The sequence below is a fragment of the Cydia strobilella genome, chromosome 21 (genome assembly GCF_947568885.1).
Source record: "Cydia strobilella chromosome 21, ilCydStro3.1, whole genome shotgun sequence".
Lineage (NCBI taxonomy): Eukaryota > Metazoa > Arthropoda > Insecta > Lepidoptera > Tortricidae > Cydia > Cydia strobilella.
This window is the reverse complement of record NC_086061.1, coordinates 9,989,263-10,013,896: the sequence shown is the minus strand read 5'-3', so window position 1 is coordinate 10,013,896 and position 24,634 is coordinate 9,989,263. Positions and strand designations below refer to the sequence as shown.

At 40.3% G+C, this 24,634-nt stretch overlaps 1 protein-coding gene across 1 annotated transcript; it reads right to left on the bottom strand.

The window, feature by feature from the left end:
• Positions 1-2,627: 2,627 nt before the first annotated feature.
• On the bottom strand, positions 2,628-12,962 carry LOC134750986 (uridine 5'-monophosphate synthase-like). Its single transcript, XM_063686289.1, has 2 exons — positions 12,823-12,962; positions 2,628-3,128 (listed from the first exon to the last, which is right to left on the bottom strand). Exons 1-2 carry the CDS (start codon positions 12,958-12,960, stop codon positions 2,628-2,630), a joined length of 639 nt encoding a protein of 212 aa, XP_063542359.1. The 5' UTR covers positions 12,961-12,962.
• Positions 12,963-24,634: the final 11,672 nt, after the last annotated feature.

The window sequence follows — 24,634 nt, the reverse complement described above, 5'->3', positions numbered from 1 at the left end:
AAACTGCACATACAATGACATGAGGTATATCTAGGTCTGAAATTAGTTTATATAGCTACAGTTTATATAACAAACGAAATAGAGCAAAAACAAGTTTTGTATGAAAAACATAAATTCGTTGTATTTTTAACTATGTTATCTGAAACTACATAAACTAATTATAGACATAGATATACCTTATCTTATTGTAAGTACAAAATTTCAGAGCAATCTAGCGGAACTCCGTTTGTATGGAGTATGGAGAACCGAGCTTGCCGGAGACCCTTAACACTTCCAAGATATTTTTCGCCACGCCACGCCAGCCATCTCAAGTCCCTAATTTTCTATTTAAAACGTAATAAATATAAGAGCCTCGGTAGAGAGTATCATTTCGTTCCATTTGGAGTTGAAACTCTAGGTCCATGGGGTCCCAGCGCGCATAAGTTGTTTGCAGAAATCGCGAAGCGTCTGGTTGACGTAACTGGTGACCGAAGAGCTGGCGGCTTTCTCGCACAACGTATCAGCATTGCGATACAGCCAGGGACCGGGCAACCCTTTCCGCGATAAAACCCTTTCAATGGGCGACACTTAAACACGGCTAACACATTGAAAGACTTTCCCTTTTGAACTGCAAACCCATTCATACCCTTACCTTTGACTAACCCTTACCGAAAAGCTAACCAAAAATAAGGCTAGCTCTTAATAAGGGTTACCCTTATCTTTAAGCGCTTTTTATAAAGGTTTCCCTTTGCGTGAAAGAGACAGGATTGGTATATATCTAAGGTAGTGTATGAAAAGGAAAGAAAATACGTGCCTAGTCAAAGAACGCCGCCGTCGCCGCCGACGATCGCTCGGATCTGAAGTAATGTGTGCTTTATGAACAAGGTAGACGACTTAAATTAGCACGCTTATATGCTAAAAGGGAAGCCCTTTATAAGGCTAACCCTTATAAGCAATATGCAAGGTGTTGGTGAGCGGATGATAAGGGTTTTGTAAGGGTATTTGGGCTACCGATTACTCAAATGTGGTAGCTTTATATAAGGGTTTTTAAAAGCAAAACAAAGGGTTTCGTCTGGCAAAGGGTATGGTGAGTGAAGCCTTATGCAATACCCTTATAAAACCCCGATAAGGGATAGCGGGCTGGTCCCTGGATACAGCGGGGAAATGCCGCCAGCATCCTTGGTACAATGCCTCAAGGGCCTATTTTAGATTTAAGCTAGTTATTAATTTCGTTTACGTAGTACCACTGTATATATCTTGTATGTAAATAAATGTTTATTAAAAAAATGTAAAAGAGAGTGCCAGTTGTCCAGTTAAATCTAGGGTACAAGTAAAACTGCTGGCCGATCGTCTGGGGCCCATTTCTCGACCGATATTAGAATAATATGATTAGTCAACGAACTGTCAAATTGTATGGGTTGTCATGACAACACACTAATAATATTAGACTAATATCGTACGAGAAATGGGCCCCTGGTATGTATATCGAATGCATTTGCATGTGGCATCGGATCCCACTTCCTTGGCTATATAACGGAAGTCTGACAGGCCATGTATCACGTAACTGGTACAATAGCTAGCCGGCCCGCATTACTAAGTTTAATTGCTTGAGGATTAACCGTTAATATTATCAGACATAATATTATCTATCTAGATACATCGATACTTCACTCTTACAGTACCTATATACTAAGATTAACAAGCTAAAATTAAAAAAATGACAGTTCCACTACTCCTGGCTCCATAATCACATCAGATCGAAGGTACAACCCGTACAACATAACCAGAATATTGCTCTGTCATCTGGATTGCATTTTCAAAATTTCATATCGATGTGGCTTGCTAATTTTATATAATACTTGGCTTCATACAATATCATTTGAGTTTATTACCTACCTATTCCTTGTACCTAGTAAGTAATTTAAGTATACATGTACAAAAATGTACCTAGGGTCAAGGGTTTCCAATCTTTTTATTATTCTTAGATTCCGTTGTAATCTTGTAAGGAAAACTCATAATTTTAGGGCTGGCGAAGGAAGCATACAAGTCTAGGCTAGGAATTAGATTATCGACATGGTTCAGTGATATTTACAACAATTTATTTAGCCAGATAGATGTCATATTAAACCTATAAAATTTTATTACTCTGAAATCCTTTGAGCTTGTAGATATATCATTTCAAGAAATAGGCGCGGGATACCTACTCATCGCATTGCTGATTCACTCAAGTTATTCATCCTCCCACCCAATATGGTAAGCCGTCCGTCCGCCTCCAAAACTAAACAGGCCGGCTGTTGATTCATAAATATATTATTTATTAGGGCTCCTCTACACGATGGCCTAGCGTAGGCCAGTCCAAGGGACGCATTTATGCGTTAGAGGGAGCAAGTGATATTGCTATCTCATCCCAACGCATAGCTGCGTCCCTTAGACTTGTCTACGCTGGGCCATCGTGTAGAGGAACCATTATAATATAGGTACTTTCACGTAGGCACATCTATGTGCACATAGGTGATAAAGGGACACTAAAATCAATGCGAAGACCTGCCATGTTTTCTTGTACGTCAAAGATTTATTTAAATTATATCTTTTATCAAGCAGAAACGTCTGCGAACGAAGCTTATTAGATTTATTTCTAATGATGTGGCCTAAATGCGCTCAGCTATTTTTAAATTATCGCCAATACCGAACTGACATACTTTTATATGATCGGACACCATTTCTACAATTTCATCTGTTAATCGCCCGGTGTTTTTAAGAATTTTCACTAATTCGCTCATTGTGAAAAGTGAGTGTGCAGTGACGCCATTTCTTTTGAGCACAGCAGCGCCACCTTGTTCGCGGTCGAGAACTACTACGGCGTCGGTGACGCTTAAGCCTTCGTTGCGTAGCGTTCTTGCTGTTTCTAGCAAACTGCCGCCAGATGTCACTACGTCCTCTACAACGAGACATTTTTGTCTCGGTTGGAAGATTCCTTCGAGGATTTTCTTGGTGGCGTAGGGTTTTGTTTCCTTTCTTTTCATGATCATGGGTGTTCCAGTGTTGACCGTCATGACGGCGGTGATCGGGAGAGCGGCATACGGCACCCCGCATAGGATGTCGTGCTTTATTTCGGCTGCTAGTTTTTGTAGATGCAGAGCTACCGCCATCTGTGTACAGAAAGAAAAATTACCAATATGATTGTGCGCGTTTTCCAAAAGATGTCGTTGGGTATAAAGATTTCACACTGGTTATAATTTAAAATAAGGCCCCATACGCACGAGAGCTTTTTCAACGCGCGTTAAAAAATCGTTTGAATGACACAAATGGAAACATGTGTATTTATTCACACGATGGCGGTAGCGCTTTTTATCAAGCGTTGTTGGATTTTCAACTTTAAGCCTTGGTCTTTAAATCAAATTTAGCGTGCGGGCGCTTTTTTCTCAGAATAATGACTAAAGCAAAGAAGCCGGGCAAAAATAAAAGCTTGGTAAAAGATATCGTATTCACAACACGTTATTACTTTTTGTCTATGAGTGAGTGAGACAACAATCCGCAAGTTCTTTCGTTTTTTTCAGTATTGTCATAAGATGAACTGAGGGAAATGTCAAATGGTCCTATGTGGTTCTATAATATAATCCAGCCAAATAAAATATAAGTTCGTTATTTCACAGGTAGGTGTCAACTGTAACAACTTGACATAGTCGTATTATTTTAGTTGAAATTTTTTGGGGATGTTTCAGCGGTCATCTTGGTTTATTTTAATTATATTCTTGCTATTCCTGAAAGATTGTTGGAAAACGTGTTGAGTTTTTATTTGTAATGGTTTGAAGTTCCCTTTGTGATAATGTCTTGTGTGATCGAGGGATGTAAATCGCATACAGGAAGAAAAGAAAATACGCACGAACCGATAACCTTTAATCGGTGAGTTTTGTTCAATTTTGAAGAAATTAATTTATAGGACCTGACCCTAAACATAGAAATCGATATATTGTTTATGTAATTATTACTTGCATTCAAGTCTATATAGATTTTTGCATAAATTTTCGAACTTTTCTGCTAAGTATGAAAGGTTATATTTTTGGCATAGTGATGTATCGACCTCAGATCAATAACCTATCGACATTTACAGCTTTCTTATAGTTTGGCCCAGGACTGTCTCATTTTAATTGATTAGTACAGTCAAGGGCATAAATATATTTACATTCCCAAAGTCTCAAAAATATGTGAACGCTCAGACAATAAAATCGTGTTCATATATTTTTAAGCCATTTGTCTGGATCGATATTTTTGCCTTCGACTGTACCTATAGTTTTCTTTGTTCTTACTTACTGACAGATTGTGTTTGCCAGACTATAGTTTAATACTAAAAACCGGTCAAGTGCGGGTCGGACGCGCGCACCAAGGGTTCCGTACTTTTTAGTATTTGTTGTTATAGCGGCAACAGAAATACATCATCTGTGAAAATTTCAACTGTCTAGCTATCACGGTTCATGAGATACAGCCTGGTGACAGACAGACGGACAGCGAAGTATTAGTAATAGGGTCCCGTCTTTACCCTTTGGGTACAGAACCCTAATAAAAAAGACATTAATGATCATTGATGAATGTTCCTTTTATTAATATTGTTGGTCACAAAACTCAACTTTTTATTTCAGATTTCCAAAGGACGAGGAATAGGGGATATTACTGCAATGTTCTGCCACCAGAGTGCAGCACTAGCTTTTTTAGTGCACCGTATCGTAACTTATTCATACTGTACCTTTAACAGGTTTTTGACAAGTTTTCAGGGGACCTACCGGAAAACTCGAATCCGAAATTTCGTTATTTATCTGCCTCTTTATCGCTCGAATACGCAAGAGTGACAGAGATGTTAGATAACGAAAGTTCGATTTTCTTGTTTCGCGATAGACCCTCAGATTGTGATAGTGGCGCCACCTACGCCGAGTTTCGCGTAATATTCCCTATTATTAAATAAAAAAAATATATTACACGAACGTTTTTTTTTTTCATTTCCTATTTGGTACAGTCAGCTGCAGAGAAAAGGTACCCCACGTCCATACTAATTTACAGAACTTTGTATGCAGGGGGGGTGCCTTTTCTCTGCAGCTGACTGTACATGACTAGAAACTATACTTAGTCTTTTAGCATTAGAAAAAACGGTAAACCATTTCCACGTGTCTTTTTATTGTAAAGTTTTTTTATAAATATAGCAATATTTTACTTATGAAAGCAAAAGTATGTAAATGATCGTATATTATATTTGTTGTGACTTATTTTCAAAGTGTTTTTCGATAAAACGACACGTTAAGATCACTCGCCTTCTTTCTAATGATAAAAAAACGAGAGGTGTAGTTAGACGGTTCTGAGTGGTAGACTGCAAATGAGATAAAAGCTATATTAGGTACATGCATTAATCCTCATATCAGGCGGCTCTTTGATTCCAAGGATTGCATAATTTTTATACTTTTTAATGATTTTTAGAATATGAAAATTATAAAAAGTATAAAAGTTATGCAATCCTTGTAACGGTTCTGTATTCTGTATTCTGTATTCTGTATTCTGTATTCCACGCATTTCATTTCATTTCAACGAGCCGCCTGCTACAGATTTCTTGAAATTGCCGCGTTTTTTCAGGTTCAACTTTCATTAGCCAGACTATTATCAATTTGCCAATTTCGTGATTATTCTTTTACACGGCACATAAACTTATGCATAATTTATCGATATAAAAAGTCGACACAGTCACATCCCTAGCAAATTATCAAACTTATGACACCGTACGTAAATGAGAAATAACAAGCATATATGCATCTCTTTTCGGCACATTATCTAATTCTTAAGGAAGTAAAGTACGGGTATACATATTTGCGAAGCATTTTTGCCCGACTTCTATGCTTTAGTCATTATTCTGAGGCTTTTTTAACGCGCGTTGAAAAAGCTCTCGTGCGTATGGGGCCTAAATACCGCGAGCCAGTAGCAGATTTCCAGTGGATTTCCTGACCAATCGCCTCCCGGCCCTCCCGGGCGATATCTAGTAGTGGTTAACGGCTATGTATGATGAACCTTCGTGTACGACAGCTGCCGCTCCGTTTGTGGGTAGAGGAATGGCAGCCACCGAAACACGTAAAAAAATTTTTTGTCGTCGCCTCTCGTTTGTCGCTTTGTCAGATGATAGTTTAGAATGCTATCATGAATTAAAAACCGGCCAAGTGCGAGTCGGACTCACACACGAAGGGTTCCGTACCATTAACTTATAAAAACGGTCACCCACATCCAAGTACTGACCCCGCCCGACGTTGCTTAACTTCGGTCAAAAATCACGTTTGTTGTATGGGAGCCCCACTTAAATCTCTATTTTATTCTGTTTTTAGTATTTGTTGTTATAGCGGCAACCGAAATACATCATCTGTGAAAATTTCAGCTGTCAAGCTATCACAGATCACGAGATACAGCCTGGTGACAGACAGACAGACGGACGGACAGACGGACAGCGGTGTCTTAGTAATAGGATCCCGTTTTTACCCTTTGGGTACGGAACCCTAAAACATAGCCGGTTGTATCGCGGTGGAAAGACCGTCAGTTGATGACACGACATGGGACAAATTGCGGGGATTTTGCTCTTTTATTCCAATTAATAGGGAAATATAGAAATGTGCTGTGTCTGTGTGTGACTTTTTACGAAGCACCATTGTTTTCTAAAACAAACGAAAGTCACCCTAATCTATACAACAAGGTTCAAATTAAAAATAGGAAAACTTTGTATGGTGGGCCTTACGACGTTAATTTATTTTATTTATTCCAATTAAGGTGTGATTAGAGTGACAGAGAAAAATCCCCGCAATTTGCGAACTTAAATTTTCTCGGTTATATCCCAGCCGGGCTAGCACATGATTGGCGCGAGAATATCTCGCCGCGACATAGACTACCCGTCCCTCTTTAATTCATACAATTAGTAAAAGACGGGTAGTCTATCTCGCGGCGAGATACTGTCGCGCCAATCATGTGCTCGGCCTACTGGTATATGTGATGATGATGATGATCCTTCCGGCCGATTTCGACCATGGCGACCACTTCGACTCCTAGTAACTAGGAGCTAACTGTTACAGTTAGCACGGCGCTCGTGCGCCCGAATATGGCTGATGTAGCCGATCTTCGAGGCGAACCCCCGTGCACATGAGCACAATGAATGGAAGCAGGCTGGCGTGCTTTCAGCTCGTCGCGTTTAGCATCGAGGTCAACTATGCGTTGCTCCTCGAAATCGCGGACTTTGTCCTGTACCAGCCTGCGCCACTCAGGACGCTGTGCTGCCAAACCTTCCCACTGAGAGGGCTCGATGTTGCATCTTTTCATGTTTCGTTTCTGAACATCTTTGTATCGGAGGAGTTGTCCGCCAGGTTTCCGTTTACCCTCCTCTAGTTCAGAAAAAAAGATGCGCTTCGACACTCTCTCCTCCGCCATACGTGATACGTGACCGCACCACCGAAGCTGTCGACGCATTAGGTAAGCCTCTATTCCACCGACCTTGGCTCGACGCAGAACTTCGGTATTTCGCACTCGGTCAGACCCTCTGATGTTCATGATCTTACGTAAGCATTTGAGGTGGAACTGGTCTAAGGTACGAATGTGATGACGGTACACGCACCACGCCTCGGAAGAGTATAAAAGGTTTGGCAGCACGATCGCCATGTACACAGAAATTTTGGTGGCCAGTTTTAGGTCGTGTGAGCAGAAGACCTTGGAACACAGTTTTCCAAACGCTGCTGCTGCAGCACCGATCCTGCTGTTGATCTCAGCGTCAAGGTCACACTTCGATTCTATAGTGCTCCCCAGATAACGGAATTTGTTGACCTGCTTCAGCACATCCTCACCAAGCTGTACGGCTAGTGTCTCGTGACCATGTGAGTCCAGACATCACCTCCGTCTTTTTGACACTAAGTTTAAGGCCGAACTTGCAGCAGGCTTGGTGAAAAACAGACATCAGCTGTTGCAGGCCATCTGGGGATTCTGCAAGAAAGCATAGGTCGTCAGCATACATGATCTCTGTGATCAATGCATGTGAAACTTTCGTTCGCGCCCTAAATCTACGAACTGGTATATGTATAACTAGGGTAACCTACATAAACTATAAACATATATCTACAGAGTTGACCAGTTGACAAATTATACATCGATTGATTGACTTCGTTTCAAGCCTTGAAATTAGTTGAAATTCAAGGCAGCAAGTCGGTCAAACAAGCCCTTCTGTATTTATTTTTGTTTGCCAGTATAAGCACAGAATAAGTAATAGTATTATCATACAGAACGGCCACGCACCGCCCCGCCCCGACTCGAATTACCTCACCCCGCGGTAGCAGATTGACGGCCGTTTGCCGGCTGCTCAGTACTATTTTTAGGCAACTTACTCACACCAGACGCGTGTACAGACAATAGAAACGCAAGTGATTTTTGATGTATAGCGTGTCCGCCCTGTGGTATAAGTGTAAGGCCTGAGTGGACGCTCGAAGCGGAGCTTTCGGCGGGGCGTGCAGCGTGGCGTCGGGCTCACAAGTGATTTGAGCAGCGTGCACTAAGGCCGCTCCTATACGTTTGCATTTGTTTAACATGGACGCCGCATGCCCCGCCCCGCTGCACGCCCAACTCGAGCGGCCACTCAGGCCTTACACTAAGGTTGTTCTAAGTTAAATTTGAGCATGGACTGCGTCACCAAGGTGGTGTGGACTTGTACGTACAGAGATGATGTTTTTTTAAACCCTATACACGGTGGCTAAAAAATATGTGCATTCCAGTTGCCAGGGAGGTTTTGGGATTATACTGAGCAACTTTTACTATGGGACCAACCCCGAAATCGCGTAATACCGTATTCGGAAATACCGTAAAATGGGGCTACTTTGATTCGCGGGATAACATTGATGAATATTAAGGCGGGATTCCACCAGTGTGCGGGACAAGCAAATTCAGTACAAAAATGCTTGTGCCGCACACTGGTGGAATTCCGCCTTTAAGGTTATTTTTTGAATGCGAACTTAAACATTTTATGATATGGTTGGCATTGGCATGCTTAACCGAAATAGATGAAAGCGTTCAGAAACGAATTCCTTATAGTTTAAAAATCGATGACCAATGTTACCTCACAAATTAAAGTAACCCCAGTATACGGTACCATAGTTCAGAGGTTCTTTAAGTGTACTCAAATCCTCAGGGGTGTCGGTACCAACCAGCTGTTCGCCGTGCAGAAACGGGGGAGGTGGCTTTCGATTGATTCGCACTGGCATTAGAATATTGTTAAATTTCTCTCCAAATACAATTTCCCTACTCGAGGCGATTGTACATTTGGTATATTTAAACTATAGAGTTTATATTAAACTATAGAGTTTAATAGCTCCACGCGGGCGGAATTCGTAAAACTTTTAACAAACTATTTAGACTAGAAGTTATCATTTTGTCGTCTGCATTCGATATAGACGGCGGGAAACGCACAAATTCTTGCACAAAACCACCTTACCTTATACTTCTCGAAAATCCAAAATTATTTTGATTTGAAACTTAATCCTTTATAATAAAGTCCAACATATTCTATATTCTCCATTAACAAAGACGTACAATTTAGTTTGTTTGATGGTTAACTTATTTTATTTCGAACGCATCTTGACGTTGGCTATTTTAGAACGCAGTTTTTTTTTTAAACAACAGAGAGTGGCTGAAATGTTGTGGCGAGCAAAACTTTTGTGTCAGTTGGCCAGACTAAATGGTCTGTATCATCTGTAGGGGAGACCTAGGTGAGTTGTGACAGAGGAGAGTTGTGACAACGTCGAGTTTTTGGAATCTATGAACTAATAACGCGCGTTTGTTAGTTCAAGTTACTAGCTAACAAACGCGTACTGTTGCTAGCTCGCTAACAGTAAATACTTTCCAAAAAATCGACGATGTCACAACTCTCCTCTGTCACAACTCACCTCGGTCTCCCCTACAGATGATACAGACCATTTAGTCAAATACCGACTGGCCAACTGACAAAAGTTTAGCTGTCACAACTCCCCTGTCACAACTCACCTCGGTCTCCCCTATGGGAGTTTTAAACAAGATTAATTGCCGTCATTTTAAAATGTCGTTTCTATTTTATGAAACATGAAAATGCGGAAACTTCTTTTACAATGCATGTGCTCGAAAAGTGCGTTTCCTACGGAGCCATATCATGCTGAAAGTACTACTTTTCCGCACCAGTGCTTTGTTTTCAATTTTTTTACAGCACATGGTGCTACTTTCTCACACTAGAGCGTAAAGAGCACTTTTCGTGCATATGTCGAAAGTTTAATGTACTGTAAAACGTTGTACGATACACGTGCGAATAGGTAATTCGCAACTCGTGTCGATTTAAAACACTCCTTTTAATAATTAAACTTATTTGCCATAATATGTTTTTTTATTTACTCGCACAATGCATAGTAAAACATTGTATGATACACGTGCGTAACGATGATTTCCGACTCGTATTCCTTTATACACTAGCTCGCTTTGCTCGCTCGTGAATAAAATTCCACTCGTCGGAAATCATACACTTTTTCATTTATTTTCATTTATTTATTTTTCATTCAATAAGCACTAACAGCTAAACTTTACGTGCTAATTGGCATTACAATTAATACTTAATGGCTAACATGCATTTATTGCTAAAAACAAAAAGATAGACATTGCAATTGACAATTGCAACTTAACTTAAGTAAATAAGATTTCATTAATTCAAACCGGAATAAATGTCATATACAAAACACACATTACATTTGTTACATAATAATTTTTAAGAAAAAACAATTAAAACGAATTAATAAATTAAATTAAATGTCAACTGTAGAATTTTAATTCTTTCTGCACTTGTTGCATAAATAGCTAATTTCAGCAAACTAACTGGTAAAGGCCCTCTTGATTGTTCAAAAACTGATGAGAAAGTTTAATTTTATCCGCATGTGAGGCTAAGTAATCAACTGCAAATTTTGATTTGAATTGACTTTTAAATGATGATTTTGAATGATAAATATTTATTAACATTCGCTTTGATTTGCTTTGATTTTGTTTAATATTTTACAGTTAGTATTTTCCTTGTGTTGGTGTGATGCAAAATGTTGTTTCACTCGGTGCCTTGAAACCCTCGCAACGCTCGAGAAGTCATTTTTCGAACCAGCACTTGTTACGTTCGCGGTTCAATTTTGGTATCTTTCGCTTGCTCGGGTTGGTATCAAATAACTATTGTATGTATGTAAATTATTATATGATTATTAATCTTTTTAAAATTTGTACAACTTTGAAAACTAAACTAAGTGACTCATTACTGATGTTTGGTAAAAAAACCGGCCAAGTGCGAGTCGGATTTGCGCACCGAGTGTTCCGTACTTTTTAGTATTTTTTGTTATAGCGGCAACAGAAATACACCTGTGAAAATTTCAACTGTCTAGCTATCACGGTTCATGAGATACAGCCTGGTGACAGACAGACAGACGGACAGCGGAGTCTTAGTAACAGGGTCTCGTTTTTACCCTTTGGGTACGGAACCCTAAAAATGAGCTTTGTTACATACCATACGAGTCTGGTAAGAGACGCAAACGTTCAGCTATCACATAAAATCGATAAACGGGCAATCTAATAAAACTACTAATTTAAAACTAGGCGATAGTTTACCACTATTTGCGTATTTTGGCAACGGTTCTGCTATAAAACCTAGTTTATTTTATCGACTTTTGCTCCCGGATATGGGGATCTAGGAAGACATACTCAAGTATGTATATCGTACGTATACGTATATCGTATCGTACATGACGGATTTCACGGATTTCTCGTAAAACTGGTGAGTAGGATAGTGACCTCTCGGTAGGATTTTAAGAATTAGGACCCGAAAAAAGTAGTTATTTTGGGACGAATAGGAAGTGTCTGAGGACTTCCACACGTCATGTAGTGTGTGCTGTGTGTGTACTACGTCTCACCCACACACAGGCATAGCCTTTAATATACGGTTATACTAGAACCTAGTTGTTTGTCTTTAAGTCACACCTCACATGGCGACCCTGCCAGTGCGGCCTTGGGTTGCACTAAGGTCTGTTTTTTATTCCGTAGACAAAAATGACGTTTCTTGTGTAAGACATGACATTTATTAGTACCACATGAAATGTCATTTTAGTCTACGGAATAAAAAAACAGAATATAATAGAGTAGAGGCTCTCTTTGGTCTCTACGTCTGAGGTCTGAGACGATATGAGAATAAAAGACCTCATGTGAATGGGACGAGGGTATGGGAATAATGAATTACCATAATAGTGGGATGTGACACGATACACGATGACCCTGAGGTGAGGTGAGGTAGATGGGCGTCCGCCGGCCCTCCTTGGCCTCGATGTCGCCCAGGCTAACTTCATATCGTGAGCTGCTCACGAGACCACTTCAGGCAACCGAATGATGATGAGTCACCATAATAGTGGGGTGTGACACGATGATCCTCAGATCGAAGTAGATGGGCGTCCGTCGGCCCTCCTTAGCAGATGCCTGAGAGACGATATGAGATTAGGACGAGGATAAGCAAGTGATGACGAGTTACCAGTTACCATAATGGTGAGATGTGACACGATGACCCTGAGGTCGAAGTAGATGGGCGTCCGCCGGCCCTCCTTGGCCTCGATGTCGCCCTGGCTAACTTCATATCGTGAGCTGCTCACGAGACCACTTCAGGCAACCGAATGATGATGAGTCACCATAATGGTGGGGTGTGACACGATGATCCTCAGATCGAAGTAGATGGGCGTCCGCCGGCCCTCCTTAGCAGATGCCTGAGAGACGATATGAGATTAGGACGAGGATAAGCAAGTGATGACGAGTTACCATAATGGTGGGATGTGACACGATGACCCTGAGGTCGAAGTAGATGGGCGTCCGCCGGCCCTCCTTGGCCTCGATGTCGCCCAGGCGAACTGCACCGGCGTCGAAAAGTTCCACTGCGAGCTGCTCACGAGACCACATCTGAAAAAATAAGCAGTGATCATGAAATTTACCCGGGCCTTCGCCTTCCGGCGCTACGCAGGCTGCCAGCATTTTTCCGCTTTGCTCACGACCGCTCAAATACCTCGGCCACATACTCGACGAGTAGCATGGGATAGGCAGAGACATAGTAGGCCGTGCTAATCATCATCCGCCGCCATACTGCCCTGCAGACTTCCCATACCACTCGTCGAGCATGTGGCCGGGGTATAAGTATCAGTCATTAGAGAAAGAGAAAAAGAACCCTTGTATTGATGTCTTATCTGAATAAATGATTTGAGATTTATATTTTTTTTTCTAAACCTCTTGCGTGGCATTAAAATACTTGACGTTTTCAACATGCACGCTTGCAGTCAAAGATAGATATAACTCCGTAATTGATGGATACAGGCTTAAGGGAAAAACGTGCCTCGAAAATTACGAAAATTTGACTCTCGATCAGATGGCGACAGTACAAAGGTACTGTCAAAGACCAAACGACGACGACGACGACGACGAGTAGGCCAAAGGGCCTACTCTCGTATAGAGGGCGTTGACGGTTTCGTTTGTTATTTAATAATTTTAACACATATCAGTGAAAGAACTCGCTTCGCTCGTGGTTCAACTATAGAATCCTTTCGCTTGCTCGTGTTTCAATTCCACACTCGCAGGTAAAATACAACTTTGCACCCTTGTATAACAAATAACTATTATACAATCGTGGTATAATAGAAAGTTTTCAGTCTAGTTTGGTCTAGTACAGTGTTAACTGTTAAGCCACGAAGCTTGCTGAGTGGCCTAAAGGATGACACACGTTAGACCGGGCCGTGTCCGGGCCGGAGCTTCCGGAGCTTACTTTTCTATGACATGACAGGTTATCACGTGATGCTTTCCATAGAAAACGAAGCGCCGGAAGCTCCGGCCCGGACACGGCCCGGTCTAACGTGAGTCATCCTTAACACGTGATTGGTCAACTTCATTATAGTTGACTACAGAGTTTGCTTATGAATATTATAGTTGAGTTGGGACTGTTGGGAGCCCATACATGAAAAGTACGCTATTACAGTTTGGTATACGAAATCTTAATTCAACCATTACAAGTCTATGAGTAGAAAAAACTTGGAAAAAACTCTACTTAGATGGCTGACTAGCCGGGCTAGTACATGATTGGCGCGAGAGTATCTCGCCGCGACATATATATTAGACTACCCGTCCCCCTTTAATTCAAACGACGACGATAATTTAGTAAAAGACGGGTAGTCTATCTCGTGGCGAGATCGATTACCCGTCAATCATGTGCTCGGCCTACAGAGCTCAAAATACCCTCACGGGAATAGGCTGTTCTACTTAACTGTACCAAAGAGGATATAATATTATAGAGCGGTACTGTCATAGTAAATTTTGTAACCACAGTAAATTCACTGCCATCTATCGACACACTTTAAAACTAAAAATGAAGATTTATAAAAATACGATAAAATGTATTTAAATATGGATAAATGATTTTTTTTTGCATTAATTATTTTTATGATTTTAACACATATCAGTGAAAGAACATGTGTCAAAATCATAAAAATAATTAATGCAAAAAAAAATCATTTATCCATATTTAAATACATTTTATCGTATGTATACACGAGCGAAGCGAGTGGTTCTAAAATAGAATCCTGAGCGTAGCAAGTGTTTCAACACGAGAAGTAAAATACATTTGCACCCGTGTGTAACACAAAACTTTTCCCCTCACTATAGCGAGGAAAGTGCAACATCCAAAGGCGTTAGATCATCTTCATCACTGGAATCACTTATTGTTTTACGATATTATAACAGAAAACACTAGAAATTCTGATTTTTACGCGAGTCGGTGAAAAGAACAGTAAAAATTTTGTTGACAATGTTGACATTTCTGTTCTGACGTATGAAATGTCAACGATGCGTTTTGAAATTGCATCGACTCAACTTGTGCGTTCAGAATTATATTTAACATCATTACAAAAAATCTAACGTTTCTTATGGAATTTTAAGGTTTATGACTTAAAATGATTAAATAAAGCTAAATTTGGTATTTTTTATTAGATTCTCAAACCATTTATTTAATGATAATTAATATCGAACGAACCATTATCATGAGCGTTTTACGTTTTGTTATCTGTCAAGCTACTTAAACACGCTCCATCCAAGGTCAAATTACTTTCCCCACTAGTGGATAAAATGCGTTTTTCCCCGCTTGTTTTAAAGGATAATAGACGGCTTTCCGAGCTAGTGAGGGGAAAAATACTAATTCTAGTTAGCGTTCGTTGTTATTGTACGCCGATGCGGCTTGCGATCTGCGTTTTTCCAACCAGTATAGGTAGCAAATTAAATAGGTTAGATGACAAATTTTCATTAATGGTATTAATCGATCAGGTTTATTTTCAGGATCAAATGTCTATATGGGACCCATTGCATTAAAGCAATACAAAAGTCAGTAATGATAGTCAAAGTCCGACAGTCGTACTGTGGTCGTACTTCACTCGCAAAACGCTCCAAACAAAACGATAAGTGATCGTGACGTCAAGTTCACAGAGCCCATTTTGAATGTATGGACAAAATAAGAAAATTGCCTTTTTGTCGGTGAAATATTGCGTTTATGTATATAGTTCCCGTACAATCTTTTTTTGGATAAAATGTAAGAAATCGAATGGTACCCTTACTTTTTTCCGTTTTGGAAGTTGAAAAATTAATTAAATTTTGAAACTTTCAAGTCCTGTATTTTTGTATGATTCCCATATATTATTTTAATATCTACAGTATTGTGATAAATTACTCATTTGCTATCTATGTTACTAGATTTTGTTATAAAATTCAACATGTGTCATCATCCCTATTGTTTATCACTTCTGCCATCAATATATTCATGGAAACTTTTTCTACGAGTTGTTTACTACATGTTTACGCGAATTGCCCAAATTACCATGACATGTGACCGTCGTGCTTAAAAGATTCCATGATTGCACAATAAAAACTTGATGAAGATACTTAGACCGGACCGGGGCCGGATCGGATCTTCCGGCGCTTCGTTTTCCATGAAAAGCACCACTTAATCACCAATCAGCCGTCATAGAAAATGACGTGTCGGACGACTCAGCCCGGGCCCGGCCCGGTCTAACGTAAGTCATCCTTTAAGCTTCGTAGCCATTGATTGTTATTAGGTACCTACTGTTGATACAAAGATCCTTAGAAAAATGAGAGGAAAACACTGTTATCTGTAAAATACGCAGTAAGTACCTACTTCACCACTTACTACATGTAGGTACATATTCAATTCAAGATAAAAAATATTATCATAGGCTTATTATTACTACTTTATCCACTTACTAAACTTATAAAACCAGAATAGTTAGTGCCACATAATTTCATGGACACATAAGGTACTTGGAATTGGAATGGAATTCATTTATGTAGTCCATCAAATAATACCCATACTTAAGTCACACCAAGGTAGGGTTGCCATACGTCAGGATTTATCCGGACATGTCAGGATTTTTCTTTGTCCGGATTGCGGCCGGACTTGGCAAGTGTCAGGATCTTTAGGAATGACCCAACGCAGTGCGCAGCCGCCGCGCCGCCCGGGGCGTCGTTCAACCTACGCCAAATCTCTGAACATTTAATTCTTCCATATGGTAACCCTACACCAGGGGCCCATTTCTCGAACGGTAATAGGCTAATATTAGCACAGAATAAATAGTACTACCGTACAGAAAGGAAACTTCCTACAAAACCGAAGTTTGACAGAGATTCAGGGACGAATCATGCTATCCCTTTCGGCTATTTAGGGTTGTCAAAATTCAAGTCATTATCTTATCTGTGGTCGTGCACGCAAAGGGACGTCAAGTTGTTCCAACCCTAATAATTGCTCGGAGCAATGCTGAGCCGAACGAAGCCGAGTTTGCCCGAAGCGAGGAGTTTCGCACCCCTGATATTAGTCCACGAACTGTCAAATCGTATGGGTTGCCATGACAACACACTAATATCGTTTGAGAAATGGGCCCCTAAATAAACATATTAGTGCATTAGTGTTAATTAAATTAACACTAATGCACTAATATGTTTATAGTTAATTTTGGACCAAAGTCGGGAGCTTGGGGGCTTTTTAACTTAAGTTGGGTGGTTTTAAGGTAGGTAGGTATACTCGATAAGCTTACTATTGCTGCTGTAGATAAGTAGGTCATAAGTAAGTAAACACACGGTACGTTATACACTATACAGTATACACTCGACGTCAACATTATCGCACCTTTATGAAATCGAGTGTGATCGATTCTGTTAGCTATTAGAAATATTATACTTTCGATTTCACTCACCATTTCATTACTTACCTGCAAGCTCGTAATGGCTTTCCAAATTACGAACTCATAAGTACTTGCAGATTTTTAAATGAATAAAAAGAGATAGGCACAGCATGAGAAACTCAAACACTTTTATCGTGGAAAAATTTCATTACCTTCGTCTCCTTCTGCTCAGCAAAAAACAGCACCACAAACAAAACGCGCGAACTTTCAAAATGGCCGTAACTTTTTACTTTTTAAAACCAAAACAAGACCAAGGTAATACATCCAACTCGTCTGGAAGTCTCTCAGTGAATCAGCAAAGTAAACAAATTAAAGTCTACCGAATGTACCGGTTATATATATATTATATGTTATCTCATAAGATGGATGGCATTATGTATATTTATATTCATTTACATGCAATTAAATTAACTCTGAAGGTGAAGGTTATTTTAGTTTGTAATTTACCTAGTTAGGAATGTGGAATATTTACTAAAAGTGTATTAAATTATTTGTATTTACGTTTACGTTGGCTTAGTGAACTAAAAAATATACGAAGAACCTGTCTTCGACACGTTTAATGTAATTCTTACCTTTTCAGCGCTAATTCGCACATTTTCGGTACGCTGCTGAGCGGGTTCGAATATTGCGTATTGTACCTACTACCTACCTACATATCAGCGAGAGCCAACGGCAGTATTGTAATTATTGTAAAACTGTAATAGACAACTAAACGTAGTTGGCGCGGCGCCACAGGTCATTGACTCCGGCGCCCGCGTCCATCCACACCTAGTTACTTACTTCCAGGTGAGGTGTGACACCACGATTCTATTAGTTCTAATACGTATTACGTACGTACTTAGTACATAGCCCTCCGAATCGCTAAACTTAAGTGGCAGTGGGCGGGGCACATTGCACATAGAACCGATGGCCGTTGGGGCGGAAAGGTTCTCGAGTGGCGACCACTATCGGAAGGCGCAGCGTAAGTAGACCCCCCGCAAGGTGGACTGATGACCTGGCAAAGGTCGCGGGAGTCCGCTGGATGCGGGTGACTCAAGACCGGTCATTGTGGCACTCTTTGGGGGAGGCCTATGTCCAGCAGTGGACGTCCTCTGGCTGATGTGATGATGATGATGATAAAATATAAATAAATATATGAGGCAAACGATCAGACGAATCGCGCCCGATGGTAAACTTTTACCGTCGCCCATGGACACCCTACAACACCAGGGGCCCACTTCTCGAACGAAATTAGTCTAATATATTATTAGTGACATTAGTGTGTTGTCATGGCAACCCATACGATTTGACAGTTCGTGGGCTAATAATATTAGTCTAATACCGTTCGAGAAATGGGCCCCTCGAGGGTTACATTACAAGTGCATTGCCGGCATGTACGATATTAAGATTCTATTACGATATAAATCAACCCCATATGTAATTTAAGTACTTATGTATATGTTTAGGTCTCACTAGAGGGAGACCTTTTACTATCCAACCATCTTTGTACTTACCGAGCTTTGTACATAAGCAAGCTTATATATATAGGGACTACCAGACGGGTTTGGCCTGCCTCGAAAACTCTGGTGTCGTGTAAACAGACTGAGGACGGGTCACGGACGCTGTAACTACTTTCGTCATAAATGGGGTTGGCGGGACTCTGCTCTCTGCGACTGTGGTGAGGAGGTTCAAACCGTTGAGCACATTATACAGCGCTGCCCTCTGCACTCATTTGCAGGCCCCCCGGAAGATCTGTTTAAATTAACACCTGACATAATCTCGTGGCTCGGGACCCTGAATGTGGACTTATAAGTATCTTATTCAGACTATTATCCAATTTTATAGGGAATGTTTATGTATATACGCCATACGATTAAATAAATAAATAGAGACTATATGTATGAATCTGGGATATAACAACAAGATTTACTTAGGTACGTGCACATTCATTATCTACTACTTTTAAAAGGTATTTACTGTAACTAACCACTCAACAGCTAAGCTCTCAGTGATAAACTTTCTCGCTGCAAATCAATATTGTAGTAGTCCGGAATGCCATTCTGTCCGTCCGTCCGTCTAAGTGTTTCGCGTCGTAAACAAAGATTAAGATAACTTTATCTACACGCTGAGTGATCTGCTGTTGTAACTGTTTTTTCTGTCGTATTGGAATTTCAACTGTATTTTTTTTCGAGGCATTCTTTAAGTCTTTGTTTTGTGGAGTGATGTATGATTAATATGAAGCGTCAACAGATTGCGATCATGCTGACAGTTTGTGATTTATGAATTTACCCTAACGCACCTTAAACGAATGTCTCTTAGGAGTCTTAGGTACACTACCGCCACTGCCCCAGGTAGCATTTATACGTCATTATGACGTCCGTTACGTCATAAAGACATCATTATGACGTCATTTTGACGTCGCTGACTGCACTTTGCTACCTGGGGTGCATGACACCCCGAATTGTTGTATATGCTATATGCTAAATCATGGCTAATAAATACGTTACCCAAATGCTAAATCTCAGAATACTAAACTTACATTCGGACTTCGGATGGCCTACCAATCTACTACACTACTCAATTATCCTACTTTTGTAGGTACCAGTTATGACAGATCGGTTGGACAAATCGAGACTGACATTTTAGTATCTAAGATATAAGGGGCCCACTGATTACCAGTCCACCGGACGATATCAGCCTGTCAGTTAGAACAAAAAGTTGACAGTTCCGAACAACTGATAAGGCGATATATCGTCCGGCGGACTGATAGTCAGTGCGCTCCTTTAAAAACAAGGTTCACCTTGATCCAAGCATTTGTTTGGTAAGTAATGCTTTGGCCTCTTCCAGTTAACGCCGTACGCTGCATGTATGTACTGCCTCACATTGTACGGGACAGCAACCTCATCATCACCCTCAATCAATCTTTATGTAGAATGGCTCCATCGATACTGTCGATGATTTCGCCAACGTCAAAGTGGGATCCACGTGGGATCGAGTTATATTTCTTCAATCTTCATGTAAATCAGCCAGTGTACGCTAAAAGTATAAATAATACAATTATGGCCTCTAGGGCTCTATCCAGATACGGTTAGAGGTAGAAATTCCAAATGCTCTTAGAGCACGACGTTGTTCGGTAGTTGTGATATTATGAGCTCTTGTATAGCGATAGCGACTATACAAGGGCCACGTGGAGCTATACTTGGCGTTGACGCCAAAACGGTGGATAAACTCGTATCTAGATTAATTCTTCATTATCCGCACACGTCTTCATAAGTTTACTGCATAATAAGCTATCAGTATTACACTTCAAACAACGTTAATGAGCAAAAACAAAAAATTAATCCCGACTCGATGTCGCCAAGATGGCGGTCGTCAAGCAACTCCCATCATCACACTATTCATCCTCCTCGCGTTGTCCATTGCAGGCATTTCGCTACGACTCACTTGGGAAGTCTGGGGGTAAGAGTTAACATTAGCATACGTTTAACTTGGTTTAACGAAAGCGCTTGCCATCTGAATCCAGAGAGGAAATTATGACTCGTCCTCCTCAAGATGTTTTCCTTCACACCAGGTCGGAAGATCCGTTGCTTAAACCACCACTGATTCGATGACCAGATCCTAACGCTGTAGTCAACTGGAGACCTAGGCGAAGACAGGGTGAACGAAAACAGAATTCTTGTCATTTTGCTGGCGTAGCGTTGGACAAAGACCTTTGTACTTTCTTGTATCTCGTCTCGCCGATCGCAACTGCACTGACATTATAATCGCTAGAAAGATTGCGAGTTGATCGCTCGGACAAGCCAGGCTGGCTATCGCAGGCTATCACATATTCTTCATTCATTGGTATATACCAACCGGGATTCGAATCAATCATAGAAACTAAAATAATAAACTACCCATTAGCGTTGCTTTTGTATAGTCGTTTTTTGTTGATTCAGTTTTAATACATTTTTCAAAATGGCGTAGCTAGCGTAGCCACACATTTATTTAGTTTTAAATTAATGCTCGCAAGGTCTTTATAAAACAAGGTTTAACGTTTAACTTTAAAAAGTCACTTTAGAACTCAGAACTCGGATTTCGGAATTTGGTAAATGTAAATTCGCTAAGGTCTCCGTAGTCCGTTGTAATTCTTTATCTTATTACGGACCTTAAACGTTCGGGAAAACCGGCGTTTTTTTTCTGTGGGCAAGTTAATGATTTTGGTACATTTTTGTACCAGCCAGTATGATGGCCCATCGTGTAGAGCCATAAGGATAAAGTACGAAAATCAGAGGTTATCGGAGAACTCCGGTTAGTTGGAGACCTCGACTCGCTCGCTGAGTACACCGAGTACCGAGACTGAAACTTTATGCTCGCGTGCCGTCTGCTAACGGTCTCCGAAGTCTCGTTGCGCTGTATTGGTCAATGGCGCTACTCGAAATGCCGATTCTTTCGGTGTTTACTTTACAGAGTAACATATTTTGAAATATCATTGCCTTAGGCCTTAGGTAAATCAAACGGGATCGAAAAGTACAGTACATATAATTATCTACTACCTAAGCTCTGTTTATTGTCCCAGATACTAATATGACAGTTTGATTGGTGAGCGCAGTAAGTTCAGAAGGGCCTACCGCGAATCACGTTCTACGTGTTGCCTCCTGTCACACTTACGTACGAATTTACAAGTGCGACAGGGAGGCAACACTTTGAACGTGGTTCGCGGTAGGCCCTCATTCTTCTCTCACTCGCGATTTTGATAGGCCAGACGGTGCAAGTATTATTTAAACGTCATAACTTCATAGAAGTTTGACGTTTAAAATAACACTTGCACAACCTGGGCTATCAAAATCGCTGCCAATTTAGCTTGGTCTAACGCTAATCAGGTTTCGAATCGATGAAGTTGCTAGAGAAATGCTTCAAGATTGCTATTCACATTTTTCGGCAACCGTACTGACCTAAAAAAGCGACACGATTAAAAAAAAACTGCTGACAATGCTGGCTGAACCCACTGCACCTTAACCTAACTGCGGCACTACGCAATTTTACTGGTCATGTACTAATATTATGACAATTAAACAAATTAGTCATTCACACCTACATCACACGTATTCACACGTCACACGTACATTATTTTTATATTAAGTACCCCGGGCCCTAAACTGATTACCGCCCGCTGCGCGAGACAATATATACTTAATTCGTTTTCCTGACCGAAGGAATATAAAGTTACACACAACGGGAGACACTTAAATCCTATTTTCCTAATTAAGAAAGAAAATATTTTAATTGCCCCATTAATGTGTAAGGTGTGACAATTTTCTTTTAAATCGAGTTGTGAAAGCTTTTAATACGTTAAATAAGTATTGAAATAGTAGATTATGTCACAAGGGAGTAAAACGACACATTTACGAATGCGTGGGCTGGGAACCCTCAAAAATTAGGACGAGGTACATTGGGACATTTTTTTTTTTCTCCTATTGAGATCGAAACAGCTAATGATTATCGAAAGAAATAACATACAATTTTCAAATGACTAATAGTATATTGTACATTGTGCAACATGGGGCGTAAGTTAAATAACGCAAACGAGAGTATAGTTAAATCGCGACGGATTGCTGGAGCGATTTATACACTCGAGTTTGCAATATTATTACGCCCCGAGTTGCACACAATGTTTTTCATCACACTTGCGACACAAAAATGAACCCTTTTAATACTAGAAACTGTTAATACTTAACTTCATAAGTCCCTAGGGAAAACGCTTTTTCTATAGTTCCCGCTAAGCCTGCGTGCAATTCCACATTTACTGAGCGAGTGTGATGAAAAAACCGATTTTTTGTCATATTAAAGAATTGGTGTGTACTTACACCCACAACTAAATAAATTGAACATCGCAAAAATGGCCCAGACACAGGAACAACTATAAATTTGAAAAAGACAGGTCAATGTACTTACTTATTATTATTATGCAGTTGTAGAAACGAAACCACTCAACCATTTTCTCTCGAAAGTGCGCCAATCCACGAAGGACCGAGTATTGAGTACTAAATGTATGTGATATTTTAAATGCACTTACTCCCGGTCAAGGTTAGCCGTTTTTAAACACACAAACACACACAGACAGACATATACAACATATGTTTTCCTTTTGTAAGTTTTTATTTAACTCATCTCTGCGTGGGTCAGTAATGTCAGTATCAGGTATCAGTAAGTTTAGTATTAAGAAATAGTCCATAGAAATCGATTTCAATCGGGCCCATCGGCTTGCTCAATAGGAAATAATCACTCACGTATTTTAAGTCTAAAATTGCTCACTCCAACACTCCATACCGAGTAGTATCATCGGGAGACCAGTTCTGCATTCCTGTGCGTCGGTCCGCCAACGCGTGCTCCCGATGAGACTCCTCGGTATGGAGTGTTGGAGACTGGAGTGAGCAATTTTCGACTACAATGTACAACGTCTACGTTATACACATCATTTTGTCTCCAGCATCATTAACTTTCGGGAACAGAAGAGACGAGTTGGGATTCTGTGTAAGTAGTTAGTACCTATGACTCAAAAACCGGCCAAGTGTGAGTCGGACTCGCGCATAAAGGTTTCCGTACCATTACTAAAAACGGCAAAAAAATCATGTTTGTTGTATGGGAGCCCCACTTAAATATTTATTTTATTCTGTTTTTAGTATTTGTTGTTATAGCGGCAACAGAAATATATCATCTGTGAATATTTCAACTGTCTAGTTATCACAGTTCATGAGATACAGCCTGTTGACTGGTGACAGACGGACAGACAGACAGATTACTAAGACCTAATTACTAAGACTCCACTGTCCGTCTGTCCGGAGTCCGGACAGTGGAGTCTTAGTAATTAGGGTCCCGTTTTTACCCTTTGGGGTACCCTAACTAGAAACAGACACCATTGGACATTGTTGAGCAGAGTAATGCTCCGTACATTAATGATTTTTTAATGCGTCCAACTTATCGGTCATTCGAGGTTACGTCGGTCACCGAACGGGGACTTTACCCCACTTTTAGGGTAATTATGATGCGAGTAGGGTAAGTGATTGTGGTATTGACCACAAAAAAACGGCTAAGTGCGAGTCGGACTTGCGTTCCAAGGGTTACGTATATTAAACAATTTAAACAATATATTTTATATGTGAAACGTGAGTGAAATGTCTTTAAAAAACCCGTAGGGGTCGGATCAAAAACTAAGTAATTAAGTCCGACTCACGCTTGACTGCGATTTCTAATAGGTTTTCCTGTAATCTATAGGTAAATATCTATTTTGTTTATTTTTTTAAAAATTTTAGACCCATTAGTTTCGGAGATAAAGAGGGGGAGTGGTCATTTTTTGCATATTTTCTTGAATAACTTCTAAATTATTTATC

Bases quoted from the DNA above. Each gene is read 5' to 3' on its own strand.
- LOC134750986 (XM_063686289.1), bottom strand. From the start codon at position 12,960: ATGTGGTCTCGTGAGCAGCTCGCAGTGGAACTTTTCGACGCCGGTGCA. The intron at 3,129-12,822 runs GTAACTCGTCAT...TTCTGTACACAG, and splicing joins TGTCACATCCCACCATTATG to ATGGCGGTAGCTCTGCATCT.